Below are 18153 nucleotides of genomic sequence, written 5' to 3' on the forward strand. Positions count from 1 at the left end.
GCAAACAATACGACAAAAATAATACTGACAGGGACAGGTAGATAAATATATGTGGGTGTATATATATAGAAAAAACAGGACGAACAACCATAATAATAATGAAGCACACACACATAGTCTCACATTAAAGGTGTATGTGTGAGCTGTGGTTAGGAGCTTTTCCCTGGGATTTTTCGTTAGTTTCAGGTTAACAAAAGCAGAGCCAGAGGGTTGTTGGCCGGAAAAAAGAGGAGATTATTGATTCTAGATGAAATGTCACAGCGGTCGCAGCTGCGGATGTGGAAGCGTCGAATATGTATCTCATTAGGTTTAGGTTTCCCCACCCCCACCAACCAACCTGATGGATGTTATCCAATTATCTAGCTTAAATACAGCAAATCCCTGACAAGCACTAAGAATATTTCGCACACGAAATTGCAATGCAGCCCGAAACAAAACAGGAGTTGGGAGTTTCAGAACCCACTACACGCTTCATTATGCAGCAAATTAGGCCCGAGACGAAAGGCAGGAATCCTTGGCAGCCGGCAGCCCCGAGATGATGAAACGAAATTATGCATTATGCATGGAAAACATGCAGTGCCAGCAGGCCAGATCCTGCCAGGACCAGGCCCCATTACACGTCAAGATGCGACGACAAACTCCGCCACTCCTTCGTCCTTCGTCCTTGCAGCGACCCCAACTTTATTATTAAATCCGAAAACTTAAAACCAAGAGGTAGCTCTCCGGAGTGCACTCGTAGCACAGTGAGTTATTAACACGCCTTGCCACATTTGCTGCCGAGCTAATGTGGCTTGGTTTAGTGGCTGCCCCCAGTCGTTGCACCACCCTAAAGCCCCTGAAACCACCCAAAAACCCTCCCAGTAACCCTGTCTCCATTTCGGGGCCATGCTCCTGTGCCTGTCATTATGCTAAACTAAACGGCTGGCAGTGCTAGAATTTGCACCCGCAACCAGGATGCCTCATGCCTCATGCCTCATGCCACCTGCCACGCCCCCATTTTCTGCCCACCGCCCCTTTGCACGTGCTTCTGCACAGGTATAACGGTAACATTTCCGTTGCAGCTTCCGCCGCTGCGAGCGCTTTATAATTATTTCGCCTGGCGGGCCTCCAGTTGATGGCATATGCTGCCTGTTGCCTGGATTGTCAGGACACGTACGTGTTGCACAGGCTGCAACTGTATGGGTGCAGAGAGTTATAAGCTTCATTAAGCATATGTACAGCACGTTGTAAGCTCCTCGGTGTGAGTGTGTGTCTGTCTGCTGCAATTAAGCATATTTAGCATAGGGATTTGTCATCTACGCTAAACTCACTTCCGCTGGTAGATAGTTTTGGCCAAAAATAGATAATAAAATGAGGGCTTAATAAAGCCTTTAATATCCCATAACCAAAGATGCCCATCTTAAAGCCAGACTGTCTGACATTTCTATTAAAATCCACCAGCCCTTGGTAGCCTCAAATTGCTTTGACCTTTGAGCACCAGATGGGTCCCCCCCTCTGATTCATAACTCTCTGGCTCCCCAGGAGCGTAAAAAATTCTTACACACGCACATTAAGTCACGTTTTCGCACCATTAACCCATAAAGAACGAGAGCCTGGTAGCCATTTTGGAGGAGTCGAGCGGGCGACGGCAGAAGATTTACAAATATTGAACTTTTTTTTTTTTGTACATAGCTGCCGCCTTTCAAGTCGTAAAGCAGTCACAAGCATATTTTATAGATTTTAATATGCGAGCTACATAGCCTGACTTTTAAATTCAGGCCTTATTTTCGGGCAGGTTTGCCATTCACCCTTGTCAGACTTCCGCGTTCCGTTTAGTGACTTTTTCCCATCGAGTTGCGTGCCCCCTGACAGAGTGTCAACGTTCTTGGGGTTGGAGTGCAAAGTGTGTGTGCCTGGTAAAAAAGAGGCAGCTTGATAAGGGTTTATCAATGCGACACAGTAACTCAGTGATTTACTCGTGTGTGCGTTGAATTTTCTCGTTTTTTTTTAATTTTGAAAATTGAAAAAGTGACTTTTGCCTTTCTGACATTATATCCTGGGGGCTGCTCCCCAGCTCATCCTTTAAATGTAATTGAATACGCCTTAGACACTGAAAACATAGATGTATCAATACAAGATACAATCCTTACTTTCCCTCTACCTTCAGCAATTTGCTTTAATTGTCATTACCTTTGATTGCATTTACCTGTTCTATATGTACTCCCCATCCAATCCCGCCTCTTTCACTGCCTTCCACTAACATTTCAATCTGCCAACCCACAAAGTTGCCAAAAATTGTTGTGGTTTTTCCTGCCGGCTCGTTCAAACCTCTCCACACAAAATATTGTGGGAAAAGCGCTTTTCATCTTATGAAATCATTTTTGGCTTTCAAGGATTTCTGGGCCAGAGTCGGAAGAGGAAAGATACACCTTGCCAGTGCTATTTAAAATAAATACAGTCCTTCGCCCTCTCTCTCTATCCTGCGCATTGGCAAAGCAAATAAATTGGTTTCGCAACCGCAAAAGCCAAACGAAGGGAGTTGGGGGCGCGGGGCAGTCACTTTCTCACATCAATTCAATTCAATCAGACATCAAGCATATACAATTTTCACTCGCAACACAGGAATTATACAATCAATGGCTTGCCAGCGAGCAAAATCCCCCTGCTCCAAGGATCTGCCACCTTAACCCCCCAAAAGCGCCCGGCCTTAACCCCCTTGAATCCTGGGTATCTGGCTGGAGAGGAAATAAAATGCGGCAGGCACGTTGCAACACTATTACTTATTTCGCCGGCACTCACAGACAGGCAGGCGCAGGACGACAAGGACGACAAGGACGACGTCTGACTGAAATGAACTACGTTTGTTTGTGATTGTGCGGCTGTGCGCAGGTGGAATCCAGCAAGCCAGGTACTTTTCCGGGGCAAAGGGAAAGAGGGGAACCCGAACCCGGAGTCTAAAAATGCAATAATCTTTCAGCGCCGTCGTCGTCAGCGTTTAAACGTGACTTTTAAGCATGATGTTGTAATATTTTAACTTGACTAAGAAAGGCGAAAAGGGAATGAATTGTGGGAGGAGGGCTGAAAGGACCTGGGCTTGGATCCTCCATTGTGTGCGGCTGCGAAATTGTTACAAATGCCCCCAGCGTGCATTTTATGGCCAGTGCGATAAATAAAATGTTGCAACAAACAGGGCCAACACACACACACACACACACACATGCCCAGAAATATGTGCAAATAATATGGGAGGAAGTTCCAGGACCAAGGTACGAATAGTCCTTCCTGCCCGTAGCTGCCAGGCAGTCAGACAAACAATAACATAAATTTCGTTAGCTATTTTATTTTTTACCCTCGTTGTGTGTGAGTGTGTGTGTGTTCGTGCCAAGTAATTGTGCAATATGTTTTAGAGGCTGGCAGGCGAGAGCCTTGACCAGGATGTGGAGTTCCTTACTACTGGTCGCTAAGTAGTTGAAAGTCAAAGGAGATCCGGGCTTTAAAGGGATCCTGATGCCAGTGCTGCATCAGGTTAAATGTGCGTTAAATTGCTAAACGTCTTGCCAACTTTGTCGGCCATTACAATTACCGTTGGCCGCTCTTCATCATCCACTGCCGTTTCTGTCTTCCCCTCCATGCGTAATTGTAATTGCAGGCGAAGCATCTCCACAGGCCCCGTCTATCTGTCTTGGCCGAAAGCTTAGACAAGTTTGCTGCTAAGCCAACATAAGACCCGAAAGCATTTCATATACCAAAACGGGAAAGGCAACAAACTGCAAAACTTGTGTTGCCGTATTTGTCCGAGTGATTGTGCAGCTTAGGGTGGACCTTTGTTAGATTGAATTTAAGCAATCCGCTGGCTAAACTAAAAGTAGGTTGCAGACTGTAATTTTCCATGCGTTTTCTAGGCTTAAAGCCTTCTTTAAGTTTGGGAAAAAACAGCACTGAGAAAAGTAAGTTCTTACCCTTAGTTACCATAAAATGTACACACAACCTACAACATTTTTTTGGATATCTTTTCACTAAATTCGACGAGTAGTGTTAGTGAGAAGTAGTAAAAGTAGTAAAAAAAAAGTTACTCTAAAAACAATTAAAAATATTTTAAGACAAAACGTCAAGAGCTTCTTGAGACTTAAAAAAGTTTCATAAAAAGTCTTACATGAATTGAAAAAATAGGTATATCTTAAATTTCACTTAGAGATTATGTAAGCCAAACTTCTTTAATTGATAATGCAGTGTACAAGTTCTTAAGGTAAAATGTTAAGGTCTATAGACCTAACTTTCCTTAGTTGTTTAAACTTTGTCAGGGGCTTGTGCTTTGTTAGTTGGACAGGGTTCATGTTCGCCTCCTTAATTTAAAGAAAAACTTTTTTTTTTAATTTTTGTTTCTCGTTAAATCAAATGCCTTATCAACTTGGTGATTATTTAATTAACTTTTTAAGTAATAACAGCAGAGCTTATATTTCGCAGACCCAATCTCTTCTTGTGGTATTCCTGTAATTTAACGAATAAGGTCCACCCCATAGTATCTGTGTGTGGCTCAGTCCGTTTCTGTTGTTTTCGTTGTGGTGTTTGTCTTAGTTAAATTCCGAAAGGCGTAACGGGTAACGAGCGGGGTGCATTGAGTGCGGCTTAAGTGTTCATCGACTCAACCGCAGCAGCAGCTCTGCTCCGAAGGGGAGGTCCTTTGGCGCTCCTTCCTTCCGATCTTTGCCATTCCAACGGAACCCCTTTCCACCGCCCCCTCCCCCCTCAGCTGTCAATAGTCTGAGTCTGCTGCAAGTTCAATTAATTGCGCGCAACGAACAAACAAACAAACAGCAACAACTACAACTACAGCAACAAGGAAAAGCAACCACAAAAATTAAATTAAAGTAGAGCGCACCCCCCTCTATATCATTCCGTCTCCCTCTCTCTTAGTCTACCCGTCTCTTTCTCACTCTCTACCCCTTCGTGTAAATGAGTGATGTGCATGAAGAGCGCTAAAACACTTTTGTTTGCCTGTGTGAGTGGGGCTGTGTGAGTGTATGTGTTCGTTTGTGTTTGTATTTGTGTTTGGGGCTAGATGAAGACGTATGGTTATTGTGATGACTCTTGGAAAATTGATAAATATTGCAAAACGCACTAGCACACACACACACACACATGCAGGGCTATAAAGAGTGTGAGAGAGACGGATAGAGGGGTGGAAAATATAATTTAATTAAAATGTTTTATGTAAGACATGTTTATTGAACCATTTTCTGTTAAAACTTCCCAAAGCAATTTGATTGACGAACTTGACTTGGTTGCAATGTCCTTTCTCCCCCATTTCTCCCCCTTTCTCTCACTTTGTTGATTTTGTTTGTTGATTTGTGGCATCAGCTGCTGTCAAGGTGTTGAAGAGTGTGCTACGCCTGAAGTTTTGCATTGATTTGCTACTTGGAGAGTGTTGTTTTCCAAGGGTTAAGTCAGGCAATATGTATTCAATTAAGGCAGTTTCGGGGAGGCATATATGATGGAGGACTTTGTTTTTCAGATCTATAGAGGGCATCTAGTTTAATTCGCACCTAACTTACGAAAACCTATTGCTATTGTGGTAATTCTTTGGCCATAGAACTTTATACTTTGCTAGCATCTAGATTAGATACTTTTACTATTACTATATATCGATATGTAACCACCATTATTTCCGTATATACGCCTATGCCGTCTGTTGTTGTCGTGTATTTTATAATATTTACCTAATTCTTTATTACGTATCAAATAAGCGTAAAATATCTCCATTAAATCAGTGACATATCAAACTTTGATGCTCTTAAATATCAGACAAAATGTACCCGTATATATATCGTACTTTAATAAAGTTTTAGCTCAATTTTTCCGTTTCCATTCTAACACCCATATATTTCCCGACCCCCGCATATTTATCTTAATTAAATTTTCTGTTTATTTTGCCCCCAATAAAATTTTATACCTCTGTGTTGTTGTTTTTCGATGTTGTGCGTACAGTTTACCACTGAAAATAGTCGACACAATTCAAGAGAGACTTAAACGATTATGTTAAATGTTGTGATATATCTACTTTTATTTACGTACCTCTTCAAGCGACTTGCCGCAGAAATTTAAATAGCAATTTTGTATTGTTGTGCCACGTAAACATTTGTTGTGCATTGTTTTCGTGTTGCTCTTTTCCGTAGTATAAAAATACATCAAATTGAAAAAAAGATACTACAACAAATAAACCAATTAATTAACAATATGCAACAACATTGACAAAGTAAATATTTTACTACAATAAAAAACCCACGCCCAATCAGAAAAACCCAAACAATAACAGAGATTATAAAACTTTATTTATTCTTACTTTTCTCTTTCTTTTTTCTGCTCTTCTCTTTTTTTGCAAAAACTTTGAAAAACATCCAAAAATACGAAAACCAAAACCAAAAATCTGTACACGAATTTAGCTACCGCCGTGAGAAGCATCGAAATGAAGGCGTTCAACTAAAAAGGAGTTCACAATGGAAGCTTGGAAAATCTATACGATCCTAAGTACCAGATAACTCGACGATTGCATAAATGCAAGAGGAGATTCCCCGGCAAACGTCCATTCAAATTAGATCTAAAATCTGTGCTTTAAGGGCATCAAAGTTTGTTAATGTCAACAGTTTCATTAGGCCGTGATAAATAATCGTAATAAGCCGTGCCTCAAGTAGACAGAGCTTTAAGCCCACCAGTTCAAAACGAAACGAAGTGCTGAACTACAGGTCAAATTAAAAATAATAAAGTAGCACCTTAATTTAATTAACAATGCTCCGTTACATTCCAAGAATAATAAAATAAAAAGCACGGTACTCAAAGTTACTAAAGCAAAGCAGACAAAGTCTAATCATACAACCAAAAAGTAAGCATAAAATATTAACATAAAGTCTAGCACTAAGATGTATTTCTTATAAGCTTTAATTTGAGTAAAAATTTTAAGACTTCAGTGAGTTTAACGGCCATGTCTTTTGGCCATTTCCAAAAATCCAGAGCCAAGAGTTATAAAACGGAGGCAGACCATATAATTATACAAGCGTATGCAAGACGAACTCCGTCTAGCGCTCATAAACTTTAAATTCCGCTTTATCGTGAGATGCCCCTTATTATACCCACATATCGTGTACATATATAGATGAAATAAAAAACAAATCTGTACAGACATAAACGACAGCCACAAAGGGGACATTCTCCGGCTGACATTTTCCTTTTTCCGTCGACTTTCCTTTATTTTTTCCCTCTTTCTTTAAGCATTTCACGTGAACTGCGGACACTTTTATGCGTTTGAAATGAAAATGCCATGTGCCATTAACATTATCCCTGACGCGTCACTACTTAAAATAAAAATTTCTATATTTTTTACACATTTATTTATATCAAAAGGAGCAGCGATGGCGAGCACCTTTTGGTCGTCGGTTGTCGGTGGCCTTTTATAGCCAATTTCTGGTTACCCACAGTGTGCAGCCAATTTCATGTCAAGCTGAAGCTGAAGCTGCAGCCGCAGCGAAACCAGCGCAAAATGATAATCCCGGGGTCATAAAAAATTTTTACTTTATATTGACTTTTAGTGTGATAGTCAAGCCAGCGGAAAAAAGCGGAGACAAGGTGCACATGAAATGTTAATGGCTTGTCAAGATTGCCATTCCAAGTGGCTGGGGATGCTGTTGGTAAAGAAGAAGTCCAAATTTATCACCGACTGCAAAATGGAATGCAAATGCTTTGTGTCCCAAGAAGGCACGAATCACGCTTAAAATACGGCTGATACTGGAGATTTTAATAGTTCAAAAGGTGATTCAATTACCCAATGAAAACCCTTTTCAATCTTAAAGTAATTCTTTTTTTTTTGTTAGTAATTTTTTCTTTTCAAAGCAACCCCAAATGGCTGTGCTTTCTTCGCTACTCAGCAAGTCAGACAAAAGTTTATCCCTTTCAATATTAATTAACACTTCAATACCACAGCAACGAAGACAAAGTTTCCGCCCTCTTCCTATTTCCGGTCTCGGTCTGCCTTTGACTTTTGGCCCTTTTGGCCAGAACGAAAACTTTTGTGCCTAAAAATGTGACTATGGAAATGTCTGGCACTGCAGCCGCACGCAAATTCACGCTGACACTAATTAACAATTAGGCGCATTTTAGCGACTCCTTTTTAGACCCTTTCCAATTCCCAGAAACTCCGAAACTCAGAAACTGAACTGTCAGCTGGCTTAACTTTTGAACTACTTACAAGGCTAATAACTAATTTACTTCTAACTTTGGCTTGGCTCTCGCTTCTCAGCCAGTTTGTCCCCAGCCTATAGTCGAGTTTTACGCTTATTACGGAAGAATTTCAAACTGACAAATAAACTCGAAAGCTCAAAAGTCGCCGGAAGGAGGCCCAAAGGATTCCGCGACACAATGGCAACAAAAAGACGGGAAAACTGGGGAATTGTTGTGGAAGCTGAGTTATCTCTAGCCATATTTAAACGTCAAAAGACTGAGGGGAGACTTTTGACAATTGCCACACAATTGTCGGGCGACGACGACACCAACTGTTTGCTAAGGGACTCATAAAGGGAGCATTTAGCTTATTTGCCATATAAATACTGACACCTCCATGGGCTCTTCAGGGGGGATGACTTTCAGACTGTCTGGGTGCCATAAAAATGGGATGTTGTCGACTATCCAGTAGCGCCTGCAGGCACACTTGGCCAACAATTCAGGGCAATATTGATGGGGCAGCATAACATTTGCCACAGCTGATGCCCCAGATTGGGCTTTAGCATATGGCAGAAGAATTGATTGCACGCGGAGTAATTTACATTTTAATCAAAGGTTTGGTGGAGGATGAACTACCCACTCCCTTTGAATTTCACCCCTTCTTTTATCTTAAGAAGAGATTCCGGAATATTTTTACATTAGCCTCGTTACATGTCAAATGAGTGTCACTAATTACATATTAATTAGTTTCCTTTTACCAGTCACTCAGCCTCACACTCCCCAAACGAAGCACATCATCAATCACAACGAGTAGAAGAGGGCTCTAATAAAATCTGGAAAAATGCAAATGAAAAACTACTTACTCTAGGCTTAAATCAAAGTATATATATATACATTTCTAATTAAATTTTCATTACAAGCTGCTAAGAAAATCGGGCATATCAACGTGAAGAGCCAGTTGCACAGCATTAAGTATACGATTTGGTGCTCATTTACCCATTTCCTGCCTAAGTAATTAGAATTTCAATAATTTATAGCAAAATAAACGTGGTCAGACAAGAGATACAAGCACATAAATACAGGATACAGGCTATGATTTTGGGGGTTGATTCGGGGGTTTCGTTTTCAATCAGTTTTTGCCAAGCAAATATTATTCCAAGACGGCTCCCACAAAGTTTTGTAATTATAACGGAGAGCTTGAAAATCCCCTCAAAATAATTAATAACTTAAACATATTTACATAGCAGTTTGAGCTATCTGCCATAATCAGATTAAAACATTTTGCAGATATGAATTGGTCGCATTACGGCAGGATCTTCATTTGTAGCTTAGTTAGTTCACAGAATGCTGGCTAAGCTGTGAAAATTAATGGAGTATTTATTTGTTTGTTTCATGATTTATTAGCTGCAATAGGATACGAGAGCCTTCACAAGATTGAACGTAATCCCTGAAGCAAAGTCAGCTTTTGAGTAGAGAAATTCCATCATAATACGCACACCTGATTCATCTGAGATCTATCTACTCCTCTTCCACCGATGTATTTAGATATTCAAATGGGTACTCACACTAGCCGGGAAGAAGAACTAATCCTCAGACGCTCATTAGCAGCCATTAAACGTCAATTTACATGTCAATTGGCAACAGTGCCCAGCCAGCCAGGCAGTCAAAAGGAAGTACAGTGAAAAAACGGCTAGAAGAACGGTCTGCGGAGGGAGTTCAGGGACACATGAGCTTTGAGCTTTGACTTTCGCTTTGTCAGCGACTTTGTGTTTAGTTTTTTCCCCTCTTTCTTTTTTTATTTATCCTCTGGCGCCGCTGTCTCCACAATTTTTTGTATTATTCATAGACGCGACTGGCTTTTTCACCTTTGGCCAGGACTTAAAATACAATTACTCTCCCCCGGGAGGGGTTTGAAAAAGCGTTGAAGATGCAGCTGGATGTTGGCTGTTGGATGCTGTATCCAGGGGATCCCCAGGATGGGAAGATAAGCAAAAACATAACGTGCAACAATTAGTGGCCTGTCCTCGTCGTCTGCCGGCGCAGCACATGTATAGCACAAAAGTTGCCATGTGGTTAGCTAATTTAATTTGGCTTTCTTCTTGCCGCACTGCCCCCTTTCACTTAGGTTGTTGGCATCAAAGACAACGACACGTTAATGACTTCTTTTGCCCGGGCAGGCATAAAAATAAAATCTAAAAACTGCCACACACACATGGCGGGCAAAGGAATCACAGGAGGAGCAAAGGACCAAAAGGACCAAGGACCCAGACCAGGAGCCACTTAACTTGTCTATATGAGCCTAATGGCCTTTAATATTATTTTCACTGCTCTTTCCTTTAGCTCAGAGACCGAAAAAAAAGAAAGTAAAAACCAAAAAAAGAAAGTATAGAAGTGGAGAACAAGCAAAAGGGAATCACTGAAAGCCCGGTGTGCATTTTATCCCTGCCGGTCTGTGTCGTTGTGCCCCAGGTAATTGTAGAAAATTGCTGCAACGCCAGGCTAAACATTGTGCAAATCCTTTTGTCCTGCCTGCCTGCCACCTCCTGACCTTTTTTTCCCCCCTTTTTTTTCGGCTCGGCCGCAACTGTTAACAGCCAGTTGAACTATGCCATTTCATATGTACAACAGCAGGCGCCGCAAAGTATGCTGCACTATTTTTACCTTGTCCTGCCCTCCGTTTCAACGTGCTTTACATTTTTATTAAGCCAACCCTTCCACTTTTGCCCCATTCCTGTTGTTGTTTAGCATGCCAGGGGCGTTGTTTGGCTTATTGCACGTGCTTGGGAGGGTAAGAAGAGAGTGGCCAGAACCTGGAACCAGGAACCTGGAACCCAAATGCCATTAGGCTTAACCCGGACACAAGACAATTGCCTGCAGGCCATGTGTGTGCATGGGGCCAACGTGTCGTATTAGTTATTTTCTACTTCGATTGCTTTTGCCACTTTAACGCGACAGCAGCAGCAGCTGGGGCGGACTGGCTTGGCTTGGCCGTGCTGTCTGTGGCAAGTGTTTTGCCAATTATGTGACGCTCAATTTTCGATATGATACGAGTGAGAGTGCGATTGTGGTGTCCTTGGATCCAGCTTATATGCTTTTGGAAAGCGAAAAATGTGGAAAAGCAATGGAAAATGTGAAATTGAGAGGCAGGAGTCGAGACAGCTGCCGTTTGTGCCAACTTATCCATTTACCAGTAGATATATTGATTAGATTTTAGAGAATCTCCTGCTGATCACCACCATCTATCGCTCACCCACCCACTAACCTTAAACCATAGACTCTAAGTACTTTTAAGCCATATATTTCCTCATGCTCGCCCGTAATTTTACCAATTCTTTTTTCAAGTAGTGGCATAGAGTGTTCAATTACCTTTCAATGTCTATCCTTAACTCAGTAGCTCTGTGCGTGGCCAGCTTGTATGTCTGTGTGTGCGAGATGGTTTGCGTGTGTGTGTTCTATATATACATACAAATATCATACTTATATATTACGTATCTTATGAATAGCTAATTTCAATTCTCGTAAATTGTAAGTTAAACAAAAAACAAATTGTACGACAATTTTAACTAAATATCACCCATTTTATCTTCTTTTCTTTCCTTTTTATGTAACACTTGTTCGTGCTCTATATCAAATATATATGATTGAAACGAAAAAAAAAAAATAAATACATCAAAATTGGCAAAATTGGAAAACTGACAATTCTTCTCTTATTATTTTCTAAAACTGATTTCACTTTTTTTGTGGTCTTATTCGTATTATTTTGATTTCATTCGGTTTTTTTCCTTATCGAAATTTCTACCTTCTTGATGCAACAATTTCAACAAAACAAAATTCGTTCCGCTTATAAAATCAAAATTTGTACTCCCTCTTCCCACCCAAAAAAAAAAAAAAACAAAAACGAAACCTAACCACATTAATAAATGTTGTAATTGTATTTGCTCTATTGGTGCCCAAACTATCCACCCAAACACCAACGAATTTCTTCTTAACTAAATGTTGTTGCTTTTACTTTCCTTTGGGTATTTTGCGCCTGTTGAAATTTTGAACAAATTTACCAAACAAAAAAACAATTACGTAAATGTGCCTGCTGCGTTCGTTACTCGTTACAAAAAAAAAATGTTGCGTAATGTGTAACCCTGTTGCATTTACATCTCTCTTTATACGACACACTTACACATTATGATCGAGAATATATATATATTTTGATTTTCGGTATTCATTTTTCGAATTTCAATATTATTTGATGCGAATTTTCTCTGGCTATGGCTTCTTGATTGAAAACTTATCATTTTCACACACCAAAAAACCAAAAACACCAAACACGATCACACGAAACAACAAAACACATTGCCACTTGTCCATTTTGCCGTCTCTTTTGGTGCAACAATCAAAATCGTAAATCAATCGTAATCAATCAAATTCAATCGGATCGATCGAATCACATGACATGAAACATGAAACATGAACAAACCCGAAACCAAAACAGAGCATTTAGATCGCAAGCTGTTCGTTGGCATGCTCAGCAAACAACAGACCGAAGACGATGTTAGACAAATCTTCCATCCGTTCGGCACTATAGAGGAGTGCACCATTCTTCGCGGCCCGGACGGTGCCAGCAAAGGTGAGTACAGCCCATCTTTCTTATAAATAATTATAGTACTTACTACCTATCTACAGCCTATATATCCATTTGAATCTCCCCCACCTAAGATACTGTTCATATTAAGTATACGTAACGTGTTCGGCTCGTTATCTGTTGTATTTTCCAGTTTTTATGATTACACTTAAGATTCTGTTGATCGTTACGTTTTTTGGCATTAGCTTGGTTGTGCGTAGACGTGCTAAGAGTATATTAGATTAAAAACCCGGCTGTATTTTTGTCGTATAGCTTGTGCAAAACCCTAGCTGGGAGGTTATTAAGGGAAATATTAAGTATACGCAATGTTAACCCTGTAATAAAGAGTATTTTGTACAGCTTCTGCCCTCCCTAGTTGCAAATTCTCTGTGGTCTGGCAACTGATAAACTGGCTTCCAGTCAACTGATAATGTCCCAGCCAAAAAATGTGGGCAGCTGTGCAACGAGCCAAATAATCATCACAAACATAACCATAACAATTACACAGAGTTTGCAGTTTGGGGGCCTTGAGGTGGCATAAAATAAAAATCGGGTAAACAGTTCAATTAAAGTTGTTTGCTTTTGGCAGTGCTGCTCGTTTCACACGCCGGCCATTTGCATTTGTATGCGGCATTTGCAAGTAAAAATACGCGCACACACACACTGACAGAATGGTTCAAAAATATAAAAAATACAGCAAAAATAAATGTGAGATAGAGGCAGTGGGAAGTTTCGTTTGTTTTAATATGCAAGTAACTTTTTTAACAATAACATTCCATTTTATTATGTCAAAAGTTTTGGTTTTACAAATACAGACACACACACACAGCTCACAAATACACTGGCAAACAGTCGGTCTGTGAGTGTAATTGTGTCTTTGTTGTATATTTTTATTTTGCTTACATTTGCAACATTTTTGACTGCCGCCTTTTGTCGTCCTTTCAACTGCGTGTGTGTGTGTGTGTGCGTGTGTATTTCCATGTTAATGTTTGTTATTGTTGTTCTTTTGTTGGCGTTTATTGTTGCCATTTTGATATGCATGAAAAGGCAGAGGCGGTCGGCCTTAGCGGTCGGAAGGGGGCGTGGCCCATTGGCCATGTGACACTTTGCACAGGAAACCAAATGTTCAGGGGTTTATTTATTATTTCTGTTTGTTTTTGTGTACTCTTCTGTGTTTTTCTTTTTTATTTGTTTAGGGGTGGTTTTTAGATGGAGGGGGGTGAAAGCTGCACTTAGGCTTTAAAAGCCTTGAGTGGGGTCCTGAGATTCACGACAGCCATCAATTTCCAATCAAATTGATGCCTGAAATATCCGCACAAATTTGAATAACTGAAATATTTCACGCATATATTTATTTGCCAGCCCATGCAGGAATGTCAAACGAATCGTAGACAAAGCAGCGACATAATTTGATACAAATTTTCATTTCTCATTTTTTTTTATATCCTGTTTTTTTTTTGACTTCCTGTCGAACAGGAAAACTTGTTGTCGATGTCTTCGCCCTTCAATTTCGACAGTGGCTGCGTGCAAAGCCGCGAAAACTGTCAGTCGATGTGGTTAAATTTTAGGTGGAGGGGGTTTGGAAAATTGCGGCTGCGATGCCAACATATCATTCTTCATTAAAATGCGCTTCAAAGTCAGCTCAACTGGCGCTCCCTTTTTTTCGGAGTCGCATTTGGTGTTGGAAAAGTGACAGGCGCTAGCCTGTGTAAGTGCCAAAATCCATCAACGTCAATGCCCTCCGTCTCCGCACTTTTCCCCACCGAATTATATTCAAAGAAAATCGACTTTACTGGGGGGTAAATGGGGAAGGGTGGGGTAATGAGGAATGAACATTGACTGACTGGGCGAACTGCAAATGTATGCAAATGATGATGCATGTGGCAGCGAAATGCGGTGACGCCGAATCCGAGGGCGAACAATAATAACCCAGCCCCACATCCTTGGAACACCGATGTCTGTGCGCCTGACAGGCTGCGGGAATAAGCGCAACCATCATGTTAAATTATGCAAATTCGATTTCAGTGAGTGAATGAAATGAAACGAGGTAAAGGAAAGGTTTTTCTGGCCGGGGACTTGGGCTGACTTTGAAACTTTTGCCCAGCACAAAACACAAAGCATGTGGCGCAGCACTGAGAAAAAAAGGGCAAGGAAAGGAAAGAAAATATTAAATTATTTATCTTAGAAGGTTAGGATATCAATAATAATAATAATAAGAAAATTTTTATAAAAAGTCTTGGCAATCTACAGCACATATGTATTAAAATTCCTTGGTCAGTCTTATACCTCTTTTTCTCTACTCTGCCTTTATTTTTTTAAATCAATCTAGTAAGTTAGTGGAAAGTTTAGCAAGTACTATGAGGCCATTAGGAACCTTTTTTCAATGATAATATATCTATTTGTTTATTATGAAACTTTTATTTATTTTGCATCCCAGCCACAGAACAAAAACCATACAAAAAGGTTTTTCCAAAAGAGCATATAAAATTAAATGTGGAAAAAATGTTTACGAAGTACTATAAATCACAGTGAGCTAAATTTGCAATTTAAATTATACAATTGACCATTTTCAAATAGTTGGTATAATTAATTTTATTTATCATTATTATTTATTGCCTTAGGTAAATATTTAACCACACAAAATACATTTTATGAAATTCTTTATGGGTTAATTTCTTTTTGATGGCAGATAGGCTATTTAGTTCTGAAATTATTATGTTTTTAGACTCTTTTTTGAATGTGTAGTTTTTTTAAGAGAAGATCTAGCCCATTTCTCTTTGTGTAACCATGTGGCGGAGGCTAAAAATTTTACATCTCGACAATGGCAGGACCACAGGCAGAAGCCAGGAGGTAGAAGCCAGGAGCTAGGAGCCAGGAGTCTGAAGCGGCTGGCGGCTCATTTGATTAGAATATTCATGCATGCACTTCATTGTCATCAAGGCTGGCAGGCAGCAAAGTTGTCATCTCGTCCTAGGTCTTGTCATCTGTGCAATCAACACAATTGTGTGTCGCCCACTGTTCCGTTCCCCCCCTGAATGAACCCTGTGTCCCACTGTACCGCCCTCCGTTCGCCGGCAATCAAAGCTCCCATGTGCGTGTATATATGAGCAGCAACGGGTGGTGTCGTCTAGCATTTTGCATAAGTAGCCGCACGAGTGTGGAGGATGCCAAAAGGACTCCAGGAGGACTCCAGAATGCTCCTGTTGCTGACATAAGTTGACATTGAATGGGCGCCCCTTTTGGGCTTAGAGCGCTTTCCGGCCTAATCACCGCCACTGTGGGCTGTCATTAAGTAATTGGAGTGGGAGCCACGCTCTGGAACTCAATTAATTTAAAGAATACACTCGCTATTTACCCAGATTTTGGCATCGAAGACCTTGAGTCAATCGACCCACTCAATTGATGGCATTGTCAAGTTGTGCTGCCAAAAACATAAATTGAATTAAAGCGTCGTTTAGACTTGAAATTAATTCGAAATGTCTCGCTTTGTCAAATTAACTTTTAATTGCCGCAAAAGCCAACAAAGAGCAGAATAGTCGACGTCTTGCAGCTGACACACAAAAACAAATTCCAATTAATACATGGCACACGCACACACACATGCATAAATTTCTGTGCGGCTGACACACGCATACAAGCACAACAATAGCGCGCCGTAAAGTAGACTTCAAATGTTTGGCCTGCATTGTCGTCTATCATATCAAAAGCGGCGCAAACCCCATAAATGCCAATAATTAATGTGACATTTTCGGCGTAATTGAGGCAAGTATGCCGCATGCAGCATGCAGCAGAAGCAGCAAATGCAGCAGCATCGGTAGCCTGTCACAACCGCACAACCAATGAGCAAATGAGTGTATCTGAATCCCAGTGTGCATGCGTGTATTTCAAAGCATTCCCCAAAACTGTCTGGCATGCCAAGTGGCAAACTGCTTCCATTTTACCCCCCAAAAACCAGCCACGCTTGGCTGGCTAATTGAATTTCAGCACATAGCTCTGTCAAACTCTAGAAAAAAAGTGGGAAAAAACACCGAATGTGCAACAAAATTGTGTCGCAGCAAACTCAGGTGCGTGCTCTCCCAGCTCAGTTTAAAGAGCAAATTTATTGCCTGCAAAAAAGTTAAGTAGCCTTCACATAATTGCTCAGAGCAAAAGTTTTAATGCCCCATCCCCTGGCTCACGGGGCTTTTGGCTCAAACTTTGCAATGACAGTTTAAGTTGTTTTTCAGGCTGTTGCTGCTTTGGCTGTGCTCCACTTGTTGTTTGGCCAACAAATTTTTACAGCCAGGGGATCGAGGGAGGGGAGGAAAAAGGCAGCTTCCGCCGGTTGTCAACTCTCACTTGCCCACATTCACATTCACATCCCCCCATTCACATTCACATCCACATACTATATATCACCGTGGCAGCTCTGGCATCATCATTTCATTTCAATTTCAATTTATATGAGCAAAGTTTTATGAAGTGCATGTCAGGCTGGCTGTCGCTTTGCTCTACTCCTGTTTCAACCATCTACCCATCCTCTGGCGCACTGCATTTATTAAATTTCATTTCATTTCAGCTCTATACTCATGTTTATTTTACAGCACACTAAAAAGTTCTATCAAGTGCTGATTGAGTGCGCTGCAAAAACTGTCAAACAGAACCGAACAAAAGCCCCGAACCGCGGGCTCTGTTGTAAAACTCAAATTGAATTTAACGCTTATGACATGCGAGAGCTTTGCTTTATTTGATTCTTTATAATAATGACTGAAAAGTGTGATGAGATTTTGGCTATTCGTCAGCTCAAAGGCTGCTGATTGGATTGGAAATAAAGCGACCCGCTTTGGGGGTATAACAAAATAGCCAACAGATAACTTTACCCAATATTCCAAGCCCTGTCATACCGTAAATCTAATTTATCCAAAGTTTCCTTAATTAGAGCTTCACATCACCCAGTGGAACCATAAAACACTGCACTTAATGCGCCTTAATTAAAACAAAACTTCAAGTGCCCGCCGGAGTCTATAACTATTTATTGCGTGCCAAGAAGCGGCATTTATCCAAGCCTAAGAAAAAATCGGAGTAATAATAATAATGTAAGTTGTGGCATAAGCTCATAAGTGCCATTTAAGCCGCAGTCATCCTTGTTGCTGTTGTGCCGCCGGCAAGCCAAAAGTCCTGGACTGCAAAATGGCACACAGGCTAAGGCATTAAAATACATATCAAAAATGGGGCGGTTGGCAGGGAGTAAGAAACAAACGCGAACTTCTGCGTCTATAGACCAAAAACCGAAACCAGAAAACCCAACAAAACTTTGCCGTCGCCGTAGTTGTATAGTCGCCATGGCCACAAGTCTTTTGTGAGTCCTGATC

General features: G+C 40.8%; 1 protein-coding gene across 34 annotated transcripts in view; it reads left to right on the plus strand.

Moving 5' to 3' along the window:
- The window catches only part of bru3 (bruno 3), a 273316-nt gene that overhangs the window by 191458 nt on the left and 63705 nt on the right, over positions 1–18153 (plus strand). For 18 of the 34 annotated variants that reach the window (XM_070996712.1, XM_070996713.1, XM_070996718.1 and 15 more), the window contains one exon: positions 12674–12808. The exons of 14 other annotated variants lie outside the window; for them this stretch is intronic. In XM_070996712.1, the coding sequence (XP_070852813.1) occupies positions 12674–12808 (135 nt within the window). Of the gene's footprint in view, positions 1–6575; positions 6857–12673; positions 12809–18153 lie in introns of those variants that run through there. 2 more of the 34 variants (XM_065864886.2, XM_070996725.1) reach the window with 2 other exon arrangements.

Source organism: Drosophila suzukii, chromosome 3 (genome assembly GCF_043229965.1).
Source record: "Drosophila suzukii chromosome 3, CBGP_Dsuzu_IsoJpt1.0, whole genome shotgun sequence".
Lineage (NCBI taxonomy): Eukaryota > Metazoa > Arthropoda > Insecta > Diptera > Drosophilidae > Drosophila > Drosophila suzukii.